Genomic DNA, 26,712 nt, shown 5'->3' on the forward strand with positions numbered 1-26,712 from the left:
TACTTGAAATTGTGTTGTATATTTATTTTTATTTAATTAAGTTGAAAAAATGAAAACCAAATATTTGTTTTCTATTTTTAGCTAGACAAAACTAGATTGAAAACTAATTGGTGTCAGTTGCATTTTTATTTTTATTTAATTAAGTTAAAAAAATTGAAAACAAATATTTCTTTTTAATTTTAGTCATAGACCAAAATATGTTAAAAATAATGTTTCCGAGTTGACAAATGTTTGAACATTTTGTCCTCCGTACATTGTTGTAGATGTGTTGCTAACGATAAAACTACATAAAATATTACAGAAGAAAGAAGAATGTGGGTGATTAGAATTTTAAAAGTCTTTTTAGAATAATGAAAAAGGTCCGTGATTAGAATTTTCTAAGCATTTTTAGAATAATGAAAAAGGTTCGTAATTAGAATTTTCCCTTGCTTGCTTTGGAGTTTATGAGGAAAATCGCTTCAATCTGGTTTGGAATTGTCAACCCAAAGATAAATTTACGAGAACAATTTGTAATTGTTCAATCCTCTTGCTTTACTGGTGAAAATTTATAGTTGAATGGTCAACTAAAAGTCCACACTGTCCATATTTGTTTTCAAGTGTTTCGCTGCTTGAAGATTGTCCAGATTGGGGATCCTTTGTTGATATTTCAGCCATTTGTTTTTGTTAGAGATGGATATATCTATGTGATGTTTGGAAGTTTGCAATTATAAGCACAACTTTGGTAATTTGGTTTAAAGAATGTTGTGTTAAGCATGAATAAATGCTGGTTGCTGTTACTTTTAGTAAATTGCCATAATTCCATTATATTTTCAACATCATACAGTGTAATATGATTAGTATTATACTCACAATGGAGGCTTGGATGACCATGCTCATGCTGCTGCGGATGTTCTATGTGAAAACTATATGATTCTACCTCGAAGCTTTATGAACAAACATAGAATTATTTCTTGATTATTACATAGAAGAGTTAAATGAGGAAAGATCCAATGCTACTAGTTTAGTTTATTAGCATGAAAGGTGGTTTCTTGAGGTGGAACGTAAAGTGAAGGGCATGTAAATTGTAAAAACGTCATGAAATTCTCATTTGACTGGCAAAGAGAATTTGAAATTGCAGGCCTGGTGGGCATCTCACCTCTAAACTTGGTCACAACTCTGGATACCTTAACAATTGTCAGCATCTCGTCCATGGGTGGCACCTCCTCAACGAATGTCTCTATGGGTGTAGGCTCTCTCCTCTCCACCAAGGTGTCAATTGGGGCTCTTAAAGAGGTCTCTAATAATGGTGACTCTTGCGCCCCATCAGGTATAGCGATGTGCTCCTCACCATCCTATGGGCCCTCAACATCATGCTCAACCTCCTCCTCCTCGAGCTCCTAATATCTAAAGCCAGGTCTCCACTAGCAAAATCACCTCCTGGTCTCACCCTCTAACTGTCCCTGGCCCGTCTGCTCCTCTTGAGGAGATCTGGTGTCCTGAGTCTATCGACTTACCCCACATGATGTAGATGGCTGCACCCCCACAATTTGTGTACCTCTAGTGTCTCTGCTGAATGGATAAAGATGGGTATGGCCTGTCACCCTCCTTAATTGGGTCAACCTCTCATCGTTCCAATGAATTCCACCCCAAAATTCCTGCATATTGAATTTCCCTGGAGCCACGGGTTTGTCTACGGTTTCACCAGTCACTGTGCCTACATACGTGAATCCTCCATGATCTTACTAGTTTCCCACAGCTGGGCTAAGATCATGCTCTGATACCATTATAATGTTCCAAATTGAATTTTATAGCTAATAACAGACACATGAACTAGGCTACAACAAATGGAATCACAAATATGCATGCACCATAAAAAACATCAAGAAACTGGGCAAATAAGCTGAGCCATTTTATTAAATTATGAGTTGTAAGGAGTACATATAGCAAGGAACAAGTGAACCTGGGCTTGCATAAGCAAGTTGGAGCAACCTAGGTGGAAGAGATGACCCTCAAGAGTTAGGAAACTTTAGCCCAATATCCTTCTGCACAGACCCAGAAATTGACAACTGTTGTTGCACTAGAAATGTTGAGAATGACCCTCTGTGGTGCCTTGAATTGCCTGAAAATGCAGCTGTAACTTCTCCCAAAAATACTCAACCAAACCCAGACAGGAATCTGCCCCAAATAACCACCCAGAAAACCCACAAAATGGTGCAATCATCGACTGAATAATAAAACGTACTGCTGAACCAAAAGGGGATTTATGGCCTGAATGTTGTCTGAAAAATTTTGCAAATTTAACCCTAGACTCCTCTCAACAAACCCACAAAAACCCATAAAGGGTTTGGCCTGGTTTTAACCCCGAAAATTTGGCCTCCCAAGAGCCACATCCTCCTCCAACTGTTGAAAGGTATGACCTACCTGTAACTCCAGAAAGAGCCCTCCAAAACACTCCAAAATAGCTAAGATAATCTTCCCCGAACTACCCCTTATCTCTCCCAACAAATACTCGCTCCACGAATTGAACCACAAATTTCCACGTGTGCCTAGTGAGAAGCTTATGCGCTGGACCTGGGTGTTGCAACTCACACTTCTCTCAAACAGCAAGCTGCTACTACCAAAATCCCCCCAAAAGACTAGTGTCTCCCTGTACTTCCTTCACCAAAAATTCCTCCAACAATTGCACCCCGGAAGACCCCTGAAAAATCTCCTGCGTGTTCCTCTACTGCGTCCTCCTGAAGTACGCACTGGTTGAGTGATAGCTGAGATTAATACCCTGAATATGCTCCAGTACTCCTCCAGAATGGTATAATGGAACTCCACTAGGGTGGCACTCTTAGTCCATCGAAGAGAGGGTGAGTTCTTCGCTTGGAGAGCTCATTGCTAAACAACAAGTGACTCAGCTAAACAACTCGAGCAACTAAGATTGAGTTCAATAGGTAAAAGATACCAAATGAGGCTGAGCCTCCTCTATTTATAACTCGTGAGCCTCTTTTCCCATGTGGGTCCCCTCCAACTAGCAATTCGACCCTCTCTCTCTAGCCATTCGAACTTCCCTCTAAAGTGGTGTGCATTTCCTCATGTGGGTGGCCCCCACGTTTGGCCAACAAGACATTTCGACCCCCATTTTCCTTCGTGGGTCTCTCTCCAAAATTCCCATGGGTCCCATGCTTCCAAAATTGTCAAAATGGTAGAATGGATAAACCTGTAACAATTTAATTTAGGAAGGGACATTACAGTCTCATCATAGAAAGCGAATAGTCTCCTTGTGGAGTCTTGAACCTAAATTGTGACTTTCTTAGATACTTACTAATGAGATCATTTTACACATTAACCTTAGAACACATATCCTAAGTGATCTCTCTCTTACCAGGAATCCTCCCATTGGTGAAAGTTCATAAAGAGCAGGGGGTTTTGGCTATGGTGACAGTGGGCCACTACCCTATTGTTGTCTCTTGGTGAGTTTATACATTGTAGTGTTTCCCTCTCCAAGGCCTTATAGATTTTGTGACAACATGGACCACATTGAAATACCTACGTCTGGTCCTCCAGATTAGCAAAGATCATAGTGAAGAAGCCTTTGGCCCTTAATTCCAGATCTTTTTGTTCTTTAGGCTTCCATTTGTTTTGAATCCGATTGAGGAGAGCACGTTCGGTGGGCCAGAAGCCCTCCCAATCAGAGCATGGTATTTCATGAATCGAACATAGTGCTCTATTCAGGAAGATTTTTTCTCGAATTTAGGGTCTTTGGCTGCTGTTGGTAAACATGGCCTAATCTTCTAACTTGCCATGTTGCACTAGCTGGTGGATGTGTGGAATTGCAAGGGGACATTAATGTTTGCAGAGTGATTGCTGAAAGATTGTTTGCCCCCATCTCCATTTGCACTTCCTCTTGGCTTGTCATCACCAAAGATTACATTGCGAAAGGAGAATGGGAGACTTCTTCCTCCAGCCTGACGCATGAAGGAAGCCAAGAATAGACATAGATTGAGGAGAACACTTGCCACAATTTTTTTTCTAAAATAAAGTTATAATTTAGTTAGGGTTTATGATTTTTTTAATCTTGGCAATGTGAGATGTATGATGAGGTAATTGTTTTGATGCATATTAATATTTACTAGCCATTTAATTTCTTTGGCCATACTAATTATATTTTATTGGGGAAGAAAATTGAGCTTTTAGTTGAAAAAACACCACTCAATATGACCTCAAATTAGTCAATTTTAAAAATAATAACAAATAGATAAATTTCAAAATAATGAGACAATAAAGTATCATTTTATTAATCTAAAATTTAAAAATGTTATCTAAAATATTTGAATAAAATCTTGAGTAAACCTAATTGCGTTGAGAGGCGCTCTCTAGCCTAGTATGGAAGAGATGTTATGATGTTATTTAAACATTTTGACTCGGTCAAATTACTAGTGGTTTTCAGACTTAGGGTTTTGACGACCCATAGTTTTTCCCATCGTATTCTTCTCTAATGTAGCCTATTTAAAGGTATAAAATTCCAATGAATTTTCCTTTTTCTCCAAAGAGAAGGACATGGTTGGGGCAGAAGCTGTTGGGTGTGGAGCCTGATTATCTTTTGCATTCAAAGGTATCGTCGTGTTGGACCCTAGTTCGTAATGGAGCGGCAACGCCGCTCGTAAAATATACGCTGCAGGGGGGGTTCAGGGGGGGGGGGGGGTCTAGGGGGGGGGTGACTGCGACATTCAGGGGCAGCGCCCCCGATGCTAAAAATAGTAAATTTGCCTTGTAAAATGTTGTAATTTCGTAGTCAATGTGGGCCGTTCATTAGGCGGAGATATGACGGTAGATGTTATGTTTAATTTAGGGTTTTTTGCCCTAGAAGGCAACCCCTCGCTATATATGAGGGAATTGTATTGCGTGTATGTAGATCTGTATTCTGAGCGATAAGAGAGAGGAGATTGAGCAAGAAAGGAGGGAATTACAACGGATCTGCTGTAAGTTGTATCTCTTCAGTTTGCTGGATAATATAAGAGGAAGCACTGGCTGTTTCTCTCTGGACGTAGCCCGAATTGGGTGAACCACGTATATCTGTGTTTCTCTTGTTTTATGCGTTTTCTGTGTTTTTATTTCTGCAATATATTTTATGTGTTCCGTTGCTCTGTAATATATAATTTTCTAACGGAAACCAAGTGCATATATATATATATATATCTTAGAGTATGCCCTAAATCAGTTTTTGCTTGGCTAAGAACTCATCTTCCTCAAACATATGGAAATAGGTTAACAACCTAGGACTTAGAGGCACCTGGCAAGAGTGAAAGCTTGCCCCCTTATGGACCACCAACATGAAATTCCAGGTGGCGTGGTTTTCCTTGAATAATAATGACGAGTTAGCTTGTATTCGCGGATAACAATGAGTGATGGTTGTCCTCTCTACTGGTTTGACAATTGAGATACAATAGGTTTTCCCACGACACAAACACATACACATATACATATTTATATACACATATAAACGAGTCGAAATCCATCTTAATTATGGATCTATAGATCCATAGTTAAGATGGATCTAGGTTGGTAATTAAGAGCATGCATATCCTCTTAAGATTTTTGCACCACGTAGAGAGTATCGAAGAAATGTTGTAATGTTATGTCATGTAAACTTATGAATTTATATGATTTTTATTAATTTTTGTTGCATAGTTTAGGTAAACTTGACTAGGTCCAACCGTTTTTGAACTCCAAGTTTATGAGAACCAATGATAAACTAGCTAGCTCCATCTTAATTCATGGATCTATCAACTGCCTTAGAGGGATCAAATCTTTCCAAGTGCAAACATTTTCTCAAATTTTGCAGTCAAAAAAGAGATTTGCACCTTGAGAGATTTGATCCCTCTTAGTGCTTAATAAATCCAGAGTTAAAATGAATCTAAATTAGTACATATTTAATCCATAAATAAATTGATTAATACATTTTTATAAATTTTAACTTTAAAACCAATATAATGTAATGACTCTTGTGTCATACATTAATTTTTTATTTTGTTTCCAAAATTTAAATTGTTTTATATATATTAATTTGATATCTATCTCAATGATAATTTTAAAAGTTAAATTATTATAATAATTTATAAAAATAAATATGTTTTAAAAAATTAAGTTTTGATTAAAAACTAATAACCTAATTCTTTTGTGATGAACCAAATCCAATTAACATTCTATTTTTTTATTTGGGATTCCTGAATCGACGGGACATTTTTCCACGTACACATATTCCAAATGTCTACATTCAATTTTGCACCTCAGCCCTAATCTTACCCCAATTCGAATATATTCCTGAAATTATCGTTCAAAGTGGCACTCTGACACTACCTCTTCCCCCACATTGACCAACGCAGCATCTGCCGAATAGATCTAGATATCATTCGGGCCTCGCCCATTCGCCTATCTCTTTTACATATTCAGATACCCATTTTACCGTAGTGTCCGAAAAAGCCGGTTCCGGTCCGTCTCCAGTCCGATCGAGACCAGGTCCGGGCTCTCACCAGACGGTTTCCGAGCCGAAAACCATGGATCCGGACACAGTGGCGAAGGCCTTCGTGGAACACTACTACAACACATTCGATACCAGCAGAGCCAATCTAGTGACGCTGTATCAGGAAACCTCCATGATGACTTTTGAGGGGCAGAAGCACCAGGGGCCGGCAAGCATTGTGGCGAAGCTCACGGGATTGCCCTTCCAGCAGTGTAAACATGCCATCAGCACTGTCGATTGCCAGCCTTCAGGTCCCGCTGGTGGCATGGTTGTCTTCGTTAGCGGCATGCTACAGTTAGCCGGGGAAGAACACCATCTCAGATTCAGCCAGGTAATCCACACGATATTTGTCTGTGATGGGAAGCTTTTGACTTTTTGTTTTGAACTTCATACGCCATGAAAGTGGCTTAATCCCGGTTTATAAAACCCTCAGTACATGTCTTAAGCCTCAGATTCACGAAAGCGGCCTAATACGTATCTTATAAACCCCAATAGAATAATAATTTAATTAAAGTTACGATGAAGTCTACGATGAAGTCAAATATCAAAATTGGTGTATGAGAGTTTTTTTGTTAGACATTTTTTTTAGGGCGATTTAACTGATCTAATTAACTGTGAAGTGTACCAGGCATACATATTTTACTTTTTAGAGCGATTTAAATTAACTGTGAAGTGTGCCAGGCATACATATTTTACCTTTTTGTGTTTCAACCGATAACCATACCTTTAACTATTAGATCCACTCAATCCCGTTAATTTAAAATTTCCTTTTAATTTGACTTCTACATGATCTTGTAAAAACATGCTATTATTACTATGATTGGATAGCGGGTTTTAGTTCCAGTTCTTTTTAATTGACTTCTACATGATCTTGTAAAAACGATGCTATTATTAATATGATCGGACAGCGGGTTTTAGTTCTTATATATCTTTGCCTAAGGCATGCGATCGTTCATATTCTATTTGGCATCTGAATGATATATCTTTTGTAAGGCATGCCATCGTTCGTATGATACAACTTTTTTTCCCTAAATTAGCAGTCTTGCAGTAATTAAATCTTTTAATTAGCAGTTTGGCTTTTGATTATTTCTAAGAAGGAAAATTTAAACTGTATACTTTTTTTTATATAGAATAATATATTTTACTAATTTACCATGAGGAAATCGGTTTTCTCTTCTTTTTATGGCTTCCTTTACTGACTTACCACGAGGAAATCGGAGGTGAATCGGTTTTCAACTTTTCTCCTTTTTAATGGTTTTTTTGCCCTAGAAGTTTTTCATTTTTCCTTGATTAGAAATCCCTGTAGCCACCATCTCCTTTTTCTTTAATTAATCTATTAAGTGCCTCTATTCAAGGTGCATCTCCCTAAATGACCAATAATATCGGAAAAGAAAAATTTAAACTTCACTCTTCTTCCATATGCATCCATTCAAGCTGCACCTCCCTAAATAAGTAATGGCATATTGGCTTTGGCACTAATTGGAGGAAAATCGGTACCTACCACACCCTGATTCTTTAATTATTCTATTAAGTTCATCTATTCGAACTACACCTCTCCCGAAATGAGCAATGGCATATTGGCTTTGGCTTCAGTGTATGGAAAATCTAATCTTCTTTAAAGATTCCTATTTCCTCTCAAAAAATTCATACGTTGGAAGTAAGGATCTGGAAGCTCATCAGTATAGGTTAGGGGGCCTTCTCAGTGGAAATCCTCTTACGCAGGAGCTGGCAAATAGGTGGATAGAATACGTGCTTTTAAACTGTAACCTCCGTTATCAGGAGTTTGTTCTGAGAGTACAACCATATTCGTTCATTCATACTTTTGTTATATTTGGGGAAAGCTCGGGGAAACAACAGTGCCCAGAGAGATAGACTTTTGTTGTATAGCTTTGGAAAACAGTAGTGCTGAGGGAGAGACTTTTCTTTATAACTTTGGGAAAATGAAATTCACAGAGTGAAAGAAGCATGCCATACTGGCATGCAGGTTATGATGGCAAAATCCTGGCGGGTGAAAGGAGAAGCATGCCATGGGAGTTGATGGCAGGATCCTGTTGGATTAGCAGATTAGGCTGAGACTAGCAGATTTAGGTCAATCTTCTGCTTCTAAAATTTTAATCGTTGCATAGCGTGAATGTCTTGGTCAATGGGCTCAATAAAAACTATCATTAAAAAAATGACATGCTTATAGTGTATAAGGAAATAAAAAGGAAAGATCTGATTGTCCGCCCTCTCCGCCCTCTTCTGGATCGATTTTTTATTTTTTGTTTATTTAAAGGAATCAGTTGGGCTGGGCTGGGCTAGTACTTTCCGGGTTTTTTTTTTTGTAAGCTGGGGCGAGATTCTCTGATTTACATGTCCATTGTGTACCCCTCTACGGGGGAGGGGTATCCCAAGATTTGAACCCAAGACTTCCGGTTCGGTGAGACTTCATTTCCACGGCCCTTGCCGCTTGAGCTACCCCATGTGGACAGTACTTTCCGGGTTGATTTCAATCGTCATCACTATAATTTTTAGATCGATTTTGGTTACTACCATTCTAACTTCTAGGTGAACTACACAAACTTCATTCATAGCTCACATGACAAATCAGGGGATTTGAACATTGAACCACATATCTGGCATAAAACTTCATATCACGGCCATTTGCCAATCAAACTGCCCGGGGCCTCAGAGAGATGTTTTGTTGGGACATTGAAAATTTTAAAATTATTTTTCTTGGGCAATTTATTGTTATAATTGCATATAACAGCAATATAAAGTTTAACTTGTCTCTGTTGTCCCAACTAGGAGAAGTTACCTAGTTTTCACTTAATATTTCATACCTGTTTTGGATACTATGCTCATCTTCTCACTGCACCTACTGTCATGGGTAGTACGTGTGCTTCACAACTCCTATGGTTTGTATTGTGCACTTAAACATGCACTTTGCTGCAATGCTCTGACGAATAGTGGTCAAATAGGGAGGTTAGGGGTCTACAGATTATACCTTGACGAGTTTGACAAACTAGAAACCCTCTTTGACAACACATCAATCTGAATTGAAGGTTCGTTTAAATGATGATTTTTCGTGGCAGCAGGTCGTTTTTGGTAGAAGATGGATAACAACGGAGCAATAGGCCAAAGAGAGTTGCAATTTTGTAGTAATTAAGCCTACAATTAGTTATTCTGCAAAATAAATATTTAATTTGGGGTTCTGGTTTAATGTACTCATCTGAAATGTTTTGGCCACCAATATGGTACCTGAATGCTGTGATCTGATGCTGAAGCAGAATTCTACCATTTTAGTAGACATATTTCTTTTAAAAAGCATTTTTTTTCTTAGGTCGAACATCTGCTTTGATTTTTGTGTCCTATGTTTGTGACTGTTCTCGTGCATTGCATAAAATGCATAATCCGATTAAATTGGTGGCTTCAATATAGAAACAAGAGTTTAAACTGTACATCTGAACAATTGTTGGCTAATTAATAATTATATCATTATTTTTATGTCAAAAGCCTAAAATTATGGCCTAAATATTATTTCCGAAGGTCTTCCAAGATTCTGTAATTTTTTAAAATGTAGTTTCGTGCTGACGGTTGGTTGGATATCTAAAGTTTCATTGTGAATCTCAACGATGCTTCAGATTTAAGAAGAAAATATAAGTTAACAGTTTATACTTATCTTAAAGAATCCAGTGAAATTACATCATGGCATGCAAGGGTTCTATAGGTGCTCTTTTACGATTTTTAGTGGTTTTACTTATTGACAAGTTTTCAAATGTTTTAAGAGAAGCCATGGTTTTATGCTACGAGATGATAAGCATTCTATCAGGTATGAGATAGATCAAATATCTCAAGAAAAGGTACACGAATAACCTTTCCTAACAGAGATCATATCATTTGTAAAAGTGAATTACATGCTAGATTCGGGAAGGGTAACGCATCCCAGAGAAGGTGGTGTTTCCTATTTTTTCTCATCGAAATGCAGGCTAGCAAGGGTTCTATAGGTGTTCTGTTTGCTAGTTACAGGCTTGCATTCATTGCTTGGTTGGTTGCTTCACTTTGATTACTGTAAGGAACCTAAACTAGGAGTTCATCTCCAAGCAAGGATACTTGGGAGCGGGAGTGAAAATGGGGAGCAGGAGCGAAAATGGGAAAGGGAGCAACATTTTCAGAAGCTTCCAGTTTGGGAGCGACTCCCGGAGTGTTTTTTATATAATATATATTTTTTTATATTTTGATGCATATATGTCAACAAAAACATGTAGAATGATGAATTAGATATAAAAAACATTAAAAACATAGATTGAACCATATAACAACAATCATCTAGAAGTTATAAGCTTCATCAACAAAGTCCACAAGTTAGTAACATAGTAACATACAACATATTGAGTCTTATGATTCATCAATCTTAAAGTTTCAAGCTTTCAAAATTTAATATTAATATAGCATTTATCATCATTGATCACCAAAGTTGTACTTATAAGCTAAGTGTAACCATTACAACAAATAATATCTAACATGAAATGAAATCTTATAAAATGAAATGAAATCAAACAACTTTCAACTTTCATGAATCATCATATTCATAATTCATTACTAATGAGTTATAATTGCCAACTTCAAACTTCAAACTTAAATTGTCATATATTGTTTAAAAAATATCATAATAAATATGAAAGAGTCAATAGTTATAAAAACTACTAGAAACTAGAAAAGACAAGTAAATCTATTATCTATTGCTTATGCTTGGGCCTTTTACCACCATGAGAAATGTCTAATTTTTTAGTCTTGTTGGAAAATCAGGATCTTTGTCATTAATATCACCCTCTAAGAATTAATATCCAGAGGTATCTTTGTCATTACCTCTGGATCTGTATAGGGATCTTTGTCATTAATATCACCCTCTAAGCATTAACATAAGATAGAAAAAGCATAGCATGTCAAGTCAAGATTTTGTTTGAGTGATGTGTACATTTTTAGGAGGGCCATGATAGAGGAGTTCGACAACCAATGTCACTAACATCAAGGTACATAGAGGGGTTGGTGCTCTTGATTAAATACGAGTTCCATACCCTAATACATGACAAAATTCAATGGAAACATTGCAATCCCCCAATTCTGAAATCCTGAAAAACTGATAAGTCTGCTGGATTTTGAATGAAATCTAAAATTCTACTTTCTCCATATGAAGTCCAATGAGGTCAAAACCACTCTCAAACATCCCGAGTCATTTCATGGTAATGTTAAAAATTTAAGTAAAAGGATGGTTCATCCTTCTACTTTAAGAATTCAACATTACCATGAATCACATATCAATACTAGGGCCATAGGCTTGATGATTAAGTTGCCCCACTCAAAACTTCTTTGTTTCTTTGAAAAAAATTGCATTTGGAACATTACTGCAATTTTTTTTTGCAAAAAAGGCTAAACACTCCCGAAAATGCAGGGAGCGTTTTTTTAGGGAGCGCGCTTTAGAGCCGCTCCCGCTCGGAGCGCGAATTAGGAGCGGGAGCGAGAGGGGTTGGGGGGGAGGGCTCCCCTGCAACCCTCTCTCCAAGTTTCCCTTTAGCAACATAATAACTCTTCCCCAAATTAACAGCAAGGCACTCAAAACATTATTCCAGTACCTTGTCAACTGTTTGAAGTAGACAATAAAATTTCCGACTTTGGGTATATGAGTTAACCTTATAGATATTCAGTAGAAGATGGACATCAATCACCATCTTCATGTTTCCAGATTTCAAGCACAAAAAGTGCAGATGTTCGGAGTATGACAAGCAGATATGTTTATATATGAAAGTGGCTCACCTCATCTCATTTTAGATGTTATCACCAGACTTATAACCACTCCCACTGTCAGCCTCGACATTCTAGTGCTAGCATTCCCATTGGATATGTCAGGTACCTCCATGATACTTGTGGAGTCTAATGGACCATTGATTGACATTTTAATTTGAACTAGAGCTCTGTTCATATATGTAACCATATTATTCCACTGCCATGGTCGTTAAGATGTAGTCAAACCATAGTTTTAAAATTCGGCCGAATCGAATCCGAAACGGCCGAGTTGATCCGAGTCATTGAAGAATTTTATGACCCGGCAGAAAAACCAGTTCGGGAGGCCGAGTCATGACTGACTCGGCCGAGTTATTGCATGACTCGGCCGAGTCAATCATGACTCGGTCAACCCGGCCGTTTCCACATCTACTCGGCCGAGTCATTAAATCCAGCCAGTCCCCCCAAAAAACAGCAATTTTTCTAATTTTTTTTGAACTTTTTAACATTTAGGTGATTGTTGGGGACTCCAAGGTGTTTTCTAAATTGGTTAAGTGCTCTTTGGGGTCCATTCACCTCTCCTAGTATTGATATGCTACTCAAATTTCATGGTAATGTTAAATTCTTAAAGTAAAAGGATGAAAATTAAGATTTTCATCCTTTTACTTAAATTTTTAACATTACCATGAAATGACTCAGGATGTTTGAGAGTGGTTCCGACCTCATTGGATTTCATATGGAAAAAGTAGAATTTTAGATTTCATTCAAAATTCAGCAGACTTATCAGTTTTTCAGGATTTCAGGATTGGAGGATTGCAATGTTTCCATTGAATTTTGTCCTGTATTAGGGTATGGAACTCGTATTTAACCAAGAGCACCAATTCCTCTTTGTACCTTGATGTTAGTGACATTGGTTGTCGAACTTCTCCAGGATTCTCTCCCAAACCAGGAGCTTCTGAAAATGTCGCTCCCGCCCCCGTTTTCGCTCTTGCTCCCCACTTTCGCTCCCGCTCCCAAGTAACACTGAGGCAGATGATGTTGGCAACTCTAGCAGTAGCCAATAGTACTAGTCACAGACTTTTGTTGTAGAGGCCATTTATAGCCTCCTTGGTTATTTGTTTTTGTTTTGATCTCTATATCATCATCGTGTATGTATTGGACAATGCACTGGGTGCCATTTTGATATAATGGATATATTCATGAGCTTACTTTGATAATATGTTGTCTTCTATCTATATTTAATGCTGTGTGTTTGGAAACATGAATGAAAATCTTTAAAATTATGTGTTTTTATAAAAAAATAAATATTTAATGTATTTTTTACAACGACCGAGTCATTGAAATCGAGCCGGCCGAGTCGATACCGAGTCGGAGTCGGAGTCGGAGTTGACCCTCGGCCGAGTCGGAGTCGGAGTTGGAGTTTTAAAACATTGAGTCAAACAAGTGGTCCGAGCATGAATTATCTTGACTATAATTTCCTGCTCAGATAAATGCTTTCAAAACCTAGCCCTTTTTTTCCCATTTTTCTTCATAGTTATTTTTCCTCTATATCCATTCTTTTTGTCAAACTTATTCTCTCATGTTATCCTATTAGCTTTTGGTTGGTTTTTTAATCTCTTGTTTGAAATATATGCCATTTTGTTTGCTATTGTGTATATGCGCATACTTCATCTTGTTTTCTGTATAAGTTTCTGCAAAGATAAATAAACCGAATTTTACTTGGAGATCGATGTTTATATGTAGTAGCTACAATCAGGTGGAAAAGTGCCCATGTTTTGAACATTGCTTGTAATGTACTTAGATTGCCTAAGTATGCTTTGCCTCCATGACTTTCTTGTTAATCAATAAGGCTAATCGTTTGAATGGAGAATACACTACGGTCATTAGCATTTTCACTTATTGACAAGATTTCATGTTCATTGAAAGCTGGGGTTTTATGCTATGAGATGGAAAAATTATATCGGGTATGAGTTAGATCAAATACACAAATAGCCTTTCATTATTTCATAATAGTGATCCTTTCACTTGCGAAAATGGATCAGGATAATGCAATCCAGAGAGGGAATTATTTCTTACACCTTTGTTTTTTATCACACAGTTAGCAATTGTTCATAAGCTGTAGACAAGGCTTTTTAAAAAATTATTCACACTTGAATGCCATGAACATATGAACCTGTTTCAGATCCATGGCGGAATCTACTTCCGATTATCACAGAAACTAGTTTCTCTTAAGCGATGTCATTAATTCAAACCTGCCATGGATATTTATAGGAAAATCGTGATTATGGATATCGGATATCATCTGTAAGAGATTCAAGCAAGGGTATAGCCAATAGTCATATACAATATTCCAGGTTGTATCTTGTCAAATCTTGTGGTTTTTTATACTGTCCATAGCTGTAAATATAATTACCATTTAATTATTCACCTCAAGCTTTATCAACTCCTTTTTGTTAGTGGCATGCCCACACTTGGATGATTGGATCAACTTCTTCTCAACATTGTTTACCAAATAGATCTTTTGAAGCACCTTGTATTGCAATGAGGTAGCATGCTCTGCACTTGTTAGCACTAGGTGATCTATTGGACTTAGAACTTGTTTAATTAGCTTTGTCTTTCTTTGCTCTTCTCCTTTTGGAGTGCTTTCTGTGTTGATCGTTGATCGTTAACATTGTTGGCTTTAGTATCTCCTAGTGAATTTTGTACTAATGAGGTGACGTACATTTTATCTTCCTTTGATTACAACACTCTGTAATGTTGTTAAACTACTGAGAATTAGTAGGGTTCATCCTTACCTAGTAACAAAATAAAGTTTTTGTCTAAAACAATCTTATTTTTATAACTTTTACTAGAATTTCCTTTTACATCGGGGTTAGCACTCATTTTGCATGTTTCATGGAATAGTCTGCTCTTAAATAATAAAATGTAGTTATACCTTTGTCTCATTGACAACTTTTGGAACATTTTTGCACTCTTTTGTTGTTTTGTGGATATATCCAGAATTGATACTAAGTTTCAGCCTAGGTGACACTTTTAGGTTTAGCCTTGAGATCCAAGTACAGATATCTAGGGTTGATTTTGCAAGAACACAGAGTTAGCAGGTGGCCAAGTGACTTAAAAAAAGAATTTTGGGAAGCTCCAAAATACTGCAATAATAGTTCCTGGTATCCATTAGATTGCCTGTAAAGAGTAGATTGCAGAACTTGTTGATGTATGCAACTGCAGAAGGGCATAAGATGCAAAAACCAGTTACAGAGCATTGACATTACTGAAACACCCCTAGCAAATAGTTTTGTCCTCTTTCTCTTCTTCCATATGAAAGTATGGAGTCCCAGGTACTTTAGGAAAAGTTAAAACATCTTGATAGTAGATACTTAAAAGAATTGCTTTTTTTGATGCATTGAGAAGGAATCCATTGGGGTTCAAATATGAATTGAATTTTATAGCTAACCTCTAACTTAAGAATGAGAAAATTATAAGAAAGATAGTCAAGCTACTTGCTAAAATTTTGTATTTTCAATGGTTACAAGGGATGAGGTCTTACATCTACTCGCTAAAGATGGACATTAAGTGGTCAAGAAGGATAATATTGTGAATCTACAAGCTAATGCTTCACACATTGAATGGTTTAGGGATGGTTTTGCACATTGAATGGTTAAAGATGGTTTCAAACTAAGGCTTTGCGCATTGAATGGCTAAGGATGTTCTCCAACTAGGCTTTGCACATTGAATGGTTAAGGATAACAGCATCCTCCATGTGATTTTGCATAACATTGAATTTAGTAAAAGGTTGGATTCAAGAGATAGGCAATAGGAATGAAATTGAGGCAGGATTGAATTATGATATACTCCATTTCTGTTGAAAGAATTGCTTTGATTATAGGTGTCTTTCTAAGCTCCGCCTTACAAAAAGAAACCATGACAAATCAAAAAGAGGATAAATGGTAAGAATTAAGAAAGGCATGAATAAACATAAATGAAAATTGATGGTAGAAAATGTTGAGGATCCCAAAATTGTGTTTTGTCAATTTTTCTTCATACATGTTACACAGTGTTTTCCAGAAGAAAAATTGACAAAACATGATTTCCAATTTTGAAAATCTGCATACTCAGATCCCAAAGTTGACTCTTGTGTTAAAAAGTGGAGGCGGTTTAGTAATAAAAAGGAGAGTGTCATCCAAAATTATGACGAGCATGCCAAAAGAAATGAACAATGGGAGTAGATGAAGTTATAGTAAAGTTTGAAGTTCAACGAGCGAAGTTTTAAGTAGCTTTAATCGTGGAGATTAACAATGAGAACTTGTAGTTAGTTGTATGCATATGGCTTTTCACTTTCATTTTAGCTTTTCACTTTTCACTTGTAGTTATTTTCCTTATTTGGATGAATTATATTTAAAAGTGAAGTGTTTAAGCTTTGCATAGCACTTGTGCTAATTGTGTACATAGTACATACTGAATATGTACTCATTGTGTAAAGATTGTAAAGGCTGCAAACATTCATGTCTCTTCTGTGTGTATGTTCTTGCTTTCTTGAATTAAGGCTAGATTTGAAACTTGACATAATCAATTTCTATTGATAGAATTGCTTTTAATATAGGTGTCTATTTAAGAATTGCCGTATGAAAGGAAATTGTGATGCGCTGAAAAAACGATAAGAGGTAATAACAAAGAAAGGAATGAACAAAACATTAATGATAAATGACATAATAAAAGATGGGCATCCAACATTGACTCTTGTATTTGAAAGTGGAGTTGTAGCTCTAAAGAAGAGGGTGTTGTCCAAAATGATGAAGAGCGTATGAAAATAAATGAACAACATGAGGAGATTAAGTTATAGTAAAATTTTAAATTCAACTAGTGAAGTTAGAAGTAGCTTTAATGATATAGATTAATGATAGAACTTTTTGTTAGCTTCATCGTTTTACCTTTTCACTTTTCTTTTTAGCTTTTAGCTGTATCCAAATCCTACTTTCTTTAAATTTTGTTCAAGTTATTTGTTTACATACTAAATATGTACTCAATCTTACTCGTGATTCGTATATATACACCCATATAATGAGAGTGTAAAGATGGTAAATGCTGCAAATACTTGTGTCTCTTGTGTGTGCATTTTCTTGTTTTCTTGCTTTCTTGAATTAAGGTTGGATTTGAATTATGACGTAATCCATTTTTATACAGCCATGTAATAAAAGTGTAAGGATTGTAAAGGCTACAAACACCTGTGTCTCTTGTGTGTGCATGCTCCTGTTTTCTTGCTTCCTTGAAATAAGTTTGGAATTAAATAATGATGCAGTCTGTTTCTGTTGGCATAGTTTCTTTTGATGTAGCTATCTATTTAAGAATTGCCTTACAAAAATAAATTATGACTAGTTGAAAAAGGATAAGTGGTAAGACTAAAGAAAGGCATGAACTTGATTGATAGTAGAAAGGGACATGCTTCCCCAAATTGATACTTTTACTTGAAAGCGGAGGTGTATGAATAAAGAAGAGAGTAATCTCCAAAATGATGATGGTCATGTAAATAGAAATTAACAATAGGAGGCGATGAGGTTACAATAAGGTTTGAACTTTGAAGTGGAACTAGTGAGGTTAGAAATAGCTTCAATGAAATAGATTGAGAACATGAGGCCCCATCAAGGCCACATCCTTGGGTGCAACTATATCAGCTGAGTTGGGTTGCGAGATGGCTTGATATTGGGTTTGATGAGATTTATTAGCACTTGAGCCTTTCCTTGTTACAAAGTTGAATTCTCATGGTTGAATTTCGGGATTGAATGAGCTTGCATTAAAAGGCTCGGGGCTCAATTTTGGCCAGTGGACTTTAGCCACAAATATCCATGAACTCATTTAGGTCATTTGACAAGTTAACTTGCACATAGATACACCTATTAGGTTTTGGTCAAAACATCCTCTTGGTACACCTATTAGGTTTTGGTCAAAACATCCTCTTGGTTTGTGGTAAACAAATTTACCTAGTCTCTGCATAAAGTGCCAGCGTTGATTTGCTGGGCATGGAATTCCACCCAAATATAACCATCAAGGATAAAGAAGTTCTCTATCTGGTGGAAATCAATGTTTGATAAAATCACTGGTTTTTCAGCAATGTGCCAAAAAATCACGATTTTTTTAGTTAGCTGATTTTTTGGTTCGAAAAATTGCAATATTTTTCTTGATTTTTCCCGATTTTTTCCAATGTTGAAAAAATGAATATATTTTGTATTTTTTAATGACAAACCCTGCAAACAAGGGAGCCCCCCACCCCCTCGAATCCGCTCCTGAAGCGCGTTCCCTTCGGGAGCGACCCTACGAGTGCGCTCTCGAAATTTGTTCACGCACCTACAGGAAGCGCGCTTCCTAAAAAAATTCGCTCCCTACCTTTCTTTCACAATTTTTTTTTTGCAAACACTTTCCAAACACATTCTTTTTTCAAAGAAACAAGAATTTTCGAGTGGGCAACCTATTGATCAAACTTATGGCCCTAGTATTGATATGCAATTCATGGTAATGTTAAATTCATAAAAATGGCATTCTCCTTTATCTTTTATTTTCATCCTTTTACTTAAATTTTTAACATTACCATGAAATGACTCGGGATGTTTGAGAGTGGTTTCGACCTCATTGGATTTCATATGGAGAAAGTAGAATTTTAGATCTCACTCAAAATCCAGCAGACTCATCAGTTTTTCAGGATTTCAGGATTGGGGGGATTGCAATGTTTCCATTGGATTTTGTCATGTACTAGGGTATGGAACTTATTTAATCAAGAGCACCAATTCCTCTATGTACCTTGATGTTAGTGACATTGATTGTCAAACTCCTCTACCATGATTCATAACCCTACTAAAAATGTACCCATCACTCAAACAAAATCTTGACTTGACATGCTACATTTTTTCTATCTTATGTTAATGCTTAGAGGGTGATATTAATGACAAAGATCGCAAGATAGGCAATGATTTTTATGATATGTAAGTATTTGTTGTAGCATGATTTTTTTGGATCTAGAGGCCATCTGGAGCCTATTTGTTGACGTATTTTCGGTTTAGAGATGGATTGCACTCGATGCTATTTTGGTTATGTGCACCTTTACATGCTATATAAATCAAAACTTGTAACTTGTGGGCTTGTGGTTGATGAATATTGTAACCTTTGTCCTGAGGATGAACTGCATTAGATGGTTCGAAACATCGACCAAATCTTAATGAAGTTTTTATAACTGTTGACTTTCATATTTTTTATGATATTTTTTGTAAATAATATATGACAATTTAAGTTTGAGGTTGACAATTATAACTCATGGGTAATGAATTATGAATATGATGCTTCGGGAAAGTTGAAAGTTGAAACATTTCATTTCATGTTAGATATTCTTTTTTATCGTTTGGTTACTTGGTAATGGTAAATGGTTACAAGTAAAATTTACAATTTTAGTGATCAATGATGATAAATGTTATATATCGAATTTTGAAAGCTTGAAACTTTAAGATTGATGAATCATGAGACTCGATACGTTGTATCATGTATGTTACAAACTTGTGGACGTGGTTGATGAAGATTATAACTTCTAGATGATTGATGTTATATGGTTCAATCCATGTGTTTATGTTTTTATATCTAATTCATCATTATAAGTGCTTTTGTTGACATATATGCATCAAATTATATAAAAAATATTTATTATATAAGAATTCGCTCCCGATTCGCTCTTGAACCGGGGGCTTTTGAAAATGTCACCCCCTCTTTCGCTCCCACTCCCAAGTAACCTTTCCTAGCAGAGGTCATGATTGTTGCAAGGTCCAAACTTAAGGATATACATGGTATGGAACATAACTTGCAGGTGATCAAGTTGGTGATGGTTTAGTTAACATGATGTGGGAATTGGTCTCAACTGAAATCTCAAGGCTGATGTACACACATAAGAAGCTCCGTTATGGTGGTATATGAACAACATGAGGACAACACATCCTAAACACAGATACACCACAAGAGGGTGTAGTTTGAGAGGCTATTCTAGTCAACATGAGTTGTATCCCTAAGCGGCTACATGTTTATGATAACATCAGTATTGAAAGTGCATCATTTGTGGCCAGTTGGAGTTGGTTAAATTATCATTCATACAAACTTGTTAAACTGGCTGCAGAAGGATGAACCTTGTATACCTTAAACGTTGAACTTGTTTTGAGGGGCCAACCCCTATTGATGGAAATGTCTCATTATTGGAGACCATTTGTCCACATTTGAAGGAAGAATGGGGTGTTACTTGTTTGATTAGTTGTTGTGACTAACTATTTAGAGACCCTTTGAAGGGTGAGCATGCACCTTGGAAGCCCACTTGTCCACTTTGAAGGACACTTAGAGAAGTGCTTGCTTATTTTGTGGAGGAAAGGAGCCCTTGAAAGAATTTTGGAAGCTAGATATTGCTCTTGAAGCCCCTTCTTTCCAGCATTTGTGGAGATACCATTCTTTGGGATGTGGAGCATTGTACACTTGCCTTGTAAATCCCTATCCCTTAGTATTTTAAATTAATTAATTGGAGAAGAGGACTTTTTAGCCTATTACTGGTTTTTGCTTCTAGAAATTAACATTTTAATGTAAGAGGAAGTTGATAATCTCCTATAAGTAGAGATCAACCTCCTTGTCATTTTCTCATGGATGGATTGGGGGAGAAATCCATTAGCTAGTTCTGAAATGCCTACTACATTTCTCATTATGAAAAAGGCTATGGAAGGATGACTAAAGGGACCTTTTGTGGAGATGGTCTTATGCATGGTTTTGGCATTTTCTTGGATTTTCATGGCAAGGGTTTATGGATGATCTTGATTTGATGAGTAGGTGGTTCTCTCTATTCTTGTTGGATTTATGTATGGATGATTATCAAGTGTAATTGTATTTGAGTGGAGATGGTGCATTCATGTGGTTTCTTTTGGATAATTCCCTTCTGGAAAATACTAAGAAGATTTTTAGTGGAGAGTCTTCCTTTGAAATTCTTGGATTTTGTAAAATACCAGGTGGGTCTTCAAGGTTTAGTAGTAGACATCCCTAGATATCACCTTAGTTCCATCTACCTTCTCCCAAAGGAGTCCTTAGTTGACCCCATATGCCCCAAAAAAATAGTAGTAGGACAAGGCACTAGTTTTAGGTCCTCCCATGAGATTTCACGCCTCGATTTCTTTCAAGACCATTTTGCAGAATTTACTCTTCATGTAAGTTTGGAACTCATTGCCCTAAATCCTAGCGATCCTAACCTAGGAAAGCCCGCTCCTTGAGCTAAAAGAGAGTTGGCTTGAAGTGCAGGAGAGGGTTGGTGAGGTGATAGTACCCCCTCTTAGTTTCATTCCGCTTTTCAAACTTTATCTCCTAAAGTGTGAGTTTGTGTGATAACACATACCACATAGAGTCCCCAAGTATCATACATGCGATGAGGAAATGCAAGCTATTGTGCATGATGTGAACTATTGGCTGCATTATCTTTTTTGAAAGAGAGATCATAAGCCAATGTAATATCTACTACATAGTCTAAGTTCCAAGAGCAAACATTTGAAACATGTTATGTACTTGTATTGTATTAGTTCAACTTGGTCATTTGATACAAGAAAGCAACATAAAACTAGGGTTTTTTCTTTGTCAGTTACAACATTGAGCACTTTATGTAGTTAAGAGAAATTGTTTCGTAGTGTTTTGGGAAATGTATATGATGGATGAATTAGCATTTAATTGACATTGTGAAATCATTGGGAATGTCGGTAAGAACATTGAGAAGACAAGTGGAGGAAAGCAAATCCATCACTTGAAGTTGGATTGCTATACAAATTTGGCGCCATTTGTTAACCAAATCCATAACATATATAATTAACAAGGGAGACAACTTTCTAGAGTAAGGAATAACTAACAAATAACTAACTTAGACTGGTGCTTCTATTGGTTCAAGATGGGACAAGATGTGGATGTAATTTATGGGGATGTTCATTATGTAGTAGATCCAAGTGAATGCACAAAGTGTTGGGTATTTACATACTATTGCTTTTACTGAATAAGTCATGTTGGTTTATTTCAATGGATTGGGGGTGTTTTTTAACCATCTTAAGGCAACATGTTCATATTTTGGGCATAGTGGATGGATACAATAATATGGCTATATTAATACCATGTAAGAAAATCATCATGGGATAGTAGGCAACCAATTTATTTTTAGAGATGTTTGGGTGAAGTTTAGGTTGCTTAGGATGCAAAACTATCAACGTTTTGAAGACTTGGAATAAAAATTGGTGAATATTGAGAACAATTATAAGCTTTAGCATATATTCTAGGGGAGGTGTACATAGTGGTTGTAGGTGCTCCTTGTACCTCGCTTTTTCTTGGGGAAGGGGAGATGGGTGGACAATGTCCCTTGTCATCCTTGAAATGTAGGGCATGGGTTGGGGATCTCCCTTGTAGCCTTGAATTCTAGGCAATGGTTGGAGAATGTCCTTGAGCTATTTCCTATCCGAAAGGGATGTCTTAGGGACATCCCTTATCAAAGTGGATGTTGAGATGACCCTCCGCCCCAATGAGAGATTCCTAGGCATCCCCTATATGGGGAGAAGTGAGGGTGCATTAATTAAAATATGTCAAAAATAGATTTTCCCCTTTCCTCTAAGTAAGTCACCTAATTTATGTTTGTGTTTGAGCTTAGATGATAATGGAATTTGGGAAAAAATCGCCAATGCAAAAAGATGTGATAATATTTGCCATTTAGTTTGAGAAAACACTTAATTCAAATAGAAATTTAAAAATTATATGTAAAAATTATGGCATAAATTAAAGACAAAAATATGTTTTATGATAATAACATTATGTTTTAAGTTTTTATTTTTTAATTATTTATTGTTTATAACAAGCAAGGAAAGGGAGATAGGTTGACAATTTCCATCCTTTAAAGCATGACATGGTTTGGGGATGCACCTTGTTGCCCTTGAAACCTAGGTGATTGTTCGAGGATGTCCTCGATTCATCCCCTATCCAAAAGGTCTTAGGGACATCCTTTACCAAAGTGGATGTTGAGATGACCCTCTACCCCCATGGGATATGGTTAGGATACCTAACACGGGGAGAAGGTTCAACTGATTAGAATAAAGTATGTCACCTAATTTGTTTTTTTGTTTGAGCTAGGTGGTAATGGAATTTGAGAAAAATCGCTAATGGGAAAAAATATGATAATATTTTCCATTTAGTTTGAGAAAATACCGAATTTAAATTTAAATTAATACCTAATTAAAATTAAAATTAAAATTAAAAAAATATATATTTAGAAAGTATAATAATATGATTTATAATTATAACATTATGTTGTATATTTTAAAATTTTAAAATTATTTTTTTCACTTTAAAGCAGGCACAAATCTTATTGGAATTTTATAAATTAGTTTTAATTTAAGCCAATTTATTCATTGAACTTAATCAAAATTTTTTTTGGGTCATGATATTTGCTCCAGCAAACACGATAACTAAACTTCCTACTTCTTTCCTAAATTCTAAAATATTATTTTTCAAGTTGAGAAGCAAGGGCGATCATAGTTGCATCAAATATGCAATGAGATTTAATAGGAGCTATAATAAAGTGAAAAGACACTTTTTGCACAACTGTAAAAGGGAGTTAAATTATGTTCAATGTTAACAAGAAAGGGCTAAAGTACCTTTGTTGCAATTCGACTTTTGAAAAAAGAGGGCATTTTTTGGCAAGGCTGTTTGCTCATTGTTTGATCCCAGTGTACCGTGAGGAGGAAAAATTAGGTTTTGAAGTTATGGAAGAAGAGCGGCTTGCTTGTTGAGAATTATAGTTTGGATAGGAACTTTTGCATATGTTCATTGCAGACATGTGAGACACAGTTTGTGATATTTTTGAAGAAGTTATTTTGTTAAAATTGGCAACTAGGGCCAAACTCCATGTGGGTCATCTTATTAATGGCAATTGATATTTTTCTTGGATCCCTCTCATCGAGAGTGTAGGATTGATCTAAAGATCATCCAATTCCGATAAGTATTCATGGAGATATGAATTTATTTGTGTTATGGGACAATTTGTCAAGGTCGGCCAACAACCAAATAAACCCCACAAATGCTCAATGTTTTAGTATAAATAGAGGCGCCTTGAAAGTCATTTGGACACACTCACTTGGGATCTCTTCCTCTCTACTTGTCTTTGGGTTTTGGTGAGAGGAGAGATCCTAAGGGATAACGCTGCCCTAATGGAGAAAGGTTCTATACTATCTAGAGGGAGTACCCTAGGCACTACGCTGCCCTAATGAAGAAGCCCTAGACGTAGGAGGAAAGGGAGATTTAGCACGGTGAAGGAGGCCTAACAGCAGACCCAAACACAGTCCTATCATTCCCTAATCTATACGTTGTTCTGGAAGGGTTTGAGACAACCCTTAGACGTAGCAAAAGGGATATCTTAACAACAATAAGGAGGCTCCTATTCGTTGCCCTAACTTGCCCTCATACGCTGTCCTAGTGTTGCGGGGGAGTGCCCCCCCTCTCGATCCCGCTCCTAATTTGCGCTCTGGGCGGGAGCGACTCAGGAGCGGGTTGGGATTGCGCTCTCTAAAAAAAATTTGCGCTCCATGGTTTTTTTTCAAATCGACAGAGGGAGCATCGCTCCCGTCACTCCAAGAGCGATTTTTACAACCCGGGAGCGGTCGGGGAGCGATCGCTCTCGGGTTACAAAAATCGCTCCCAGCGGCGGTGAGTGACGCTCGGAAAAAATGTGCGGAAAAAAATTAAATTTCGCCGAAAAAGATGATTTGTGTGAAAATAAAGTGAGGGAGGGAGGGTTGGAGGGAGGGAAATAATATAAATAGACCCTCCCTCATTCATTTCGTCATTGTTTGAGAGTGAGAGCAAGATAGTGAGGAGCAAGGAGAGAGCAAAGAGCAAGGAGCAAGAGAGGGAGAGAGCAAGAGACAGCAAAGAGCAAGGAGCAAGAGAGTGAGAGAGCAAGAGAAAGCAAGGAGCAAGGGGAGATTGGAGGCCAAAGAGGTAGGCTCTACAATAGTGTCTAACAATTTTTTTTTAATGTTCATTCCTAAATAAATAAATAAATTTTTCTCTATTTCCCATTCCCATTCCCATTCCCATTCCATTTTTTAAATTTTGCAGATTCAAAACTTCAAATTTCAAACATCATGGTTATATTTCTTGGCATTTTCTTCTTCTTGGTTTTTTTTGGTTATTTATGGTGTTGGAGAGTAGAAAAAGGAGGGTTGAAAATGAAGAAGGGGATGAAGAAGGGGGTCATAGTGGATTTGATAAAAACCTCGATGAGGAGGAGCTGGAGGAGAGTGAACATGAGTCAACTCAAAAAACTAAACAAGACCAAACCCCATTGTAGAAATATGTTAATAGGCCTGAAGCAGGGAAAGGGGGTGGAACCACTAAATTTCATTTCCCCATTGCAACAATAATTACACAGGTTCATACACCCGTGCCAGAAAGCACCTCTGCGGGAAAAGGCCGTGGGATGGAGATAAACAAATAGGAATCAAAACTTGTACAGGTGTGTCAGCAACAGATAGAGCCAAATACACAAGGGAAGAGGAGGAAGTCCAATACCTAAAAAATCAAAGGGTTTCTTTGAACCAAGCTCACAATCACATGCACAAAGAACTCCTTCAGCATCCTCCTAAGGCAGTGGATATGGAGGCACAGGGTCACCAAGTTTAAAGCGTAGAAACATATTCGATTTCCTTGATGAAGGGTGTAGCAATGATGTGGATTCAAAAGTTTACAGGTTTCTCTATGCATGTGGGATACCATTCAATGTTCTTCGCTCACCTTATTGGCATGAAATGGTTTCTACCATAAATGATGCCCCTAAAGGATACAAGAGCCCTGGGTATGACAAGGCAAGAACCGTTGGACTTGATCATGAAAAAGCAAAAATATCACATTCTTTGAATAGAATGACAAGTTCTTGGACTGACCATGGGGTGTCCATTGTATCTAATGGATGGACAAATGTAAAAGGCAAGCCGTTGATAAATGTTCTTGTTGTGTTTGTTAGTGGTGCCATCTTTCTTTTAGCATATGATTACTTAGACAAGTTCAAGACTAACATCAACATTGTAGAATCATTACTTGAAACAATTGAGCATATTGGGCCATACAATGTCATCCAAGTCATCACTGATAATGCTCCTAATTGTAAGGTAGTGGGAGCAATTATTGAGGATAAATACCCCAACATGTTTTGGTTTGGGTGTTTGGTTCACACAATGAACCTTTTGAGGCATGATATTGTTAAGAACAAAAACGAACAATACAAATGGATTGGTGATTTGTACAAGAGAGGCAAAGAAATGATAAAATTTATTACAAATCATAGCAATACCCATGGCCTTTTCCGCAGTCACTCAAGATTGGAGTTATTGAAGATTGCGAGGACTAGATTTGGTAGCTATTAACTCACCTCACCTTCAGGCGCCTTTTGA

The 26,712-nt window shown here is 36.9% G+C and overlaps 1 protein-coding gene across 1 annotated transcript in view; it reads left to right on the plus strand.

Moving 5' to 3' along the window:
* Positions 1–6,299: 6,299 nt before the first annotated feature.
* Positions 6,300–26,712, plus strand: part of LOC149250681 (nuclear transport factor 2B-like) — a 54,176-nt gene continuing 33,763 nt past the window's right edge. Inside the window, exon 1 of the mRNA XM_089459183.1 lies at positions 6,300–6,818. Within this exon, the coding sequence (XP_089315309.1) occupies positions 6,522–6,818 (297 nt within the window). The 5' untranslated portion in view covers positions 6,300–6,521. The remainder of the gene's footprint in view (positions 6,819–26,712) is intronic.

The sequence above is a fragment of the Pinus tabuliformis genome, chromosome 7, assembly GCF_031772625.1.
Source record: "Pinus tabuliformis cultivar Carrire ecotype Pingquan chromosome 7, CPIR1, whole genome shotgun sequence".
Taxonomy (NCBI): Eukaryota; Viridiplantae; Streptophyta; class Pinopsida; order Pinales; family Pinaceae; genus Pinus; species Pinus tabuliformis.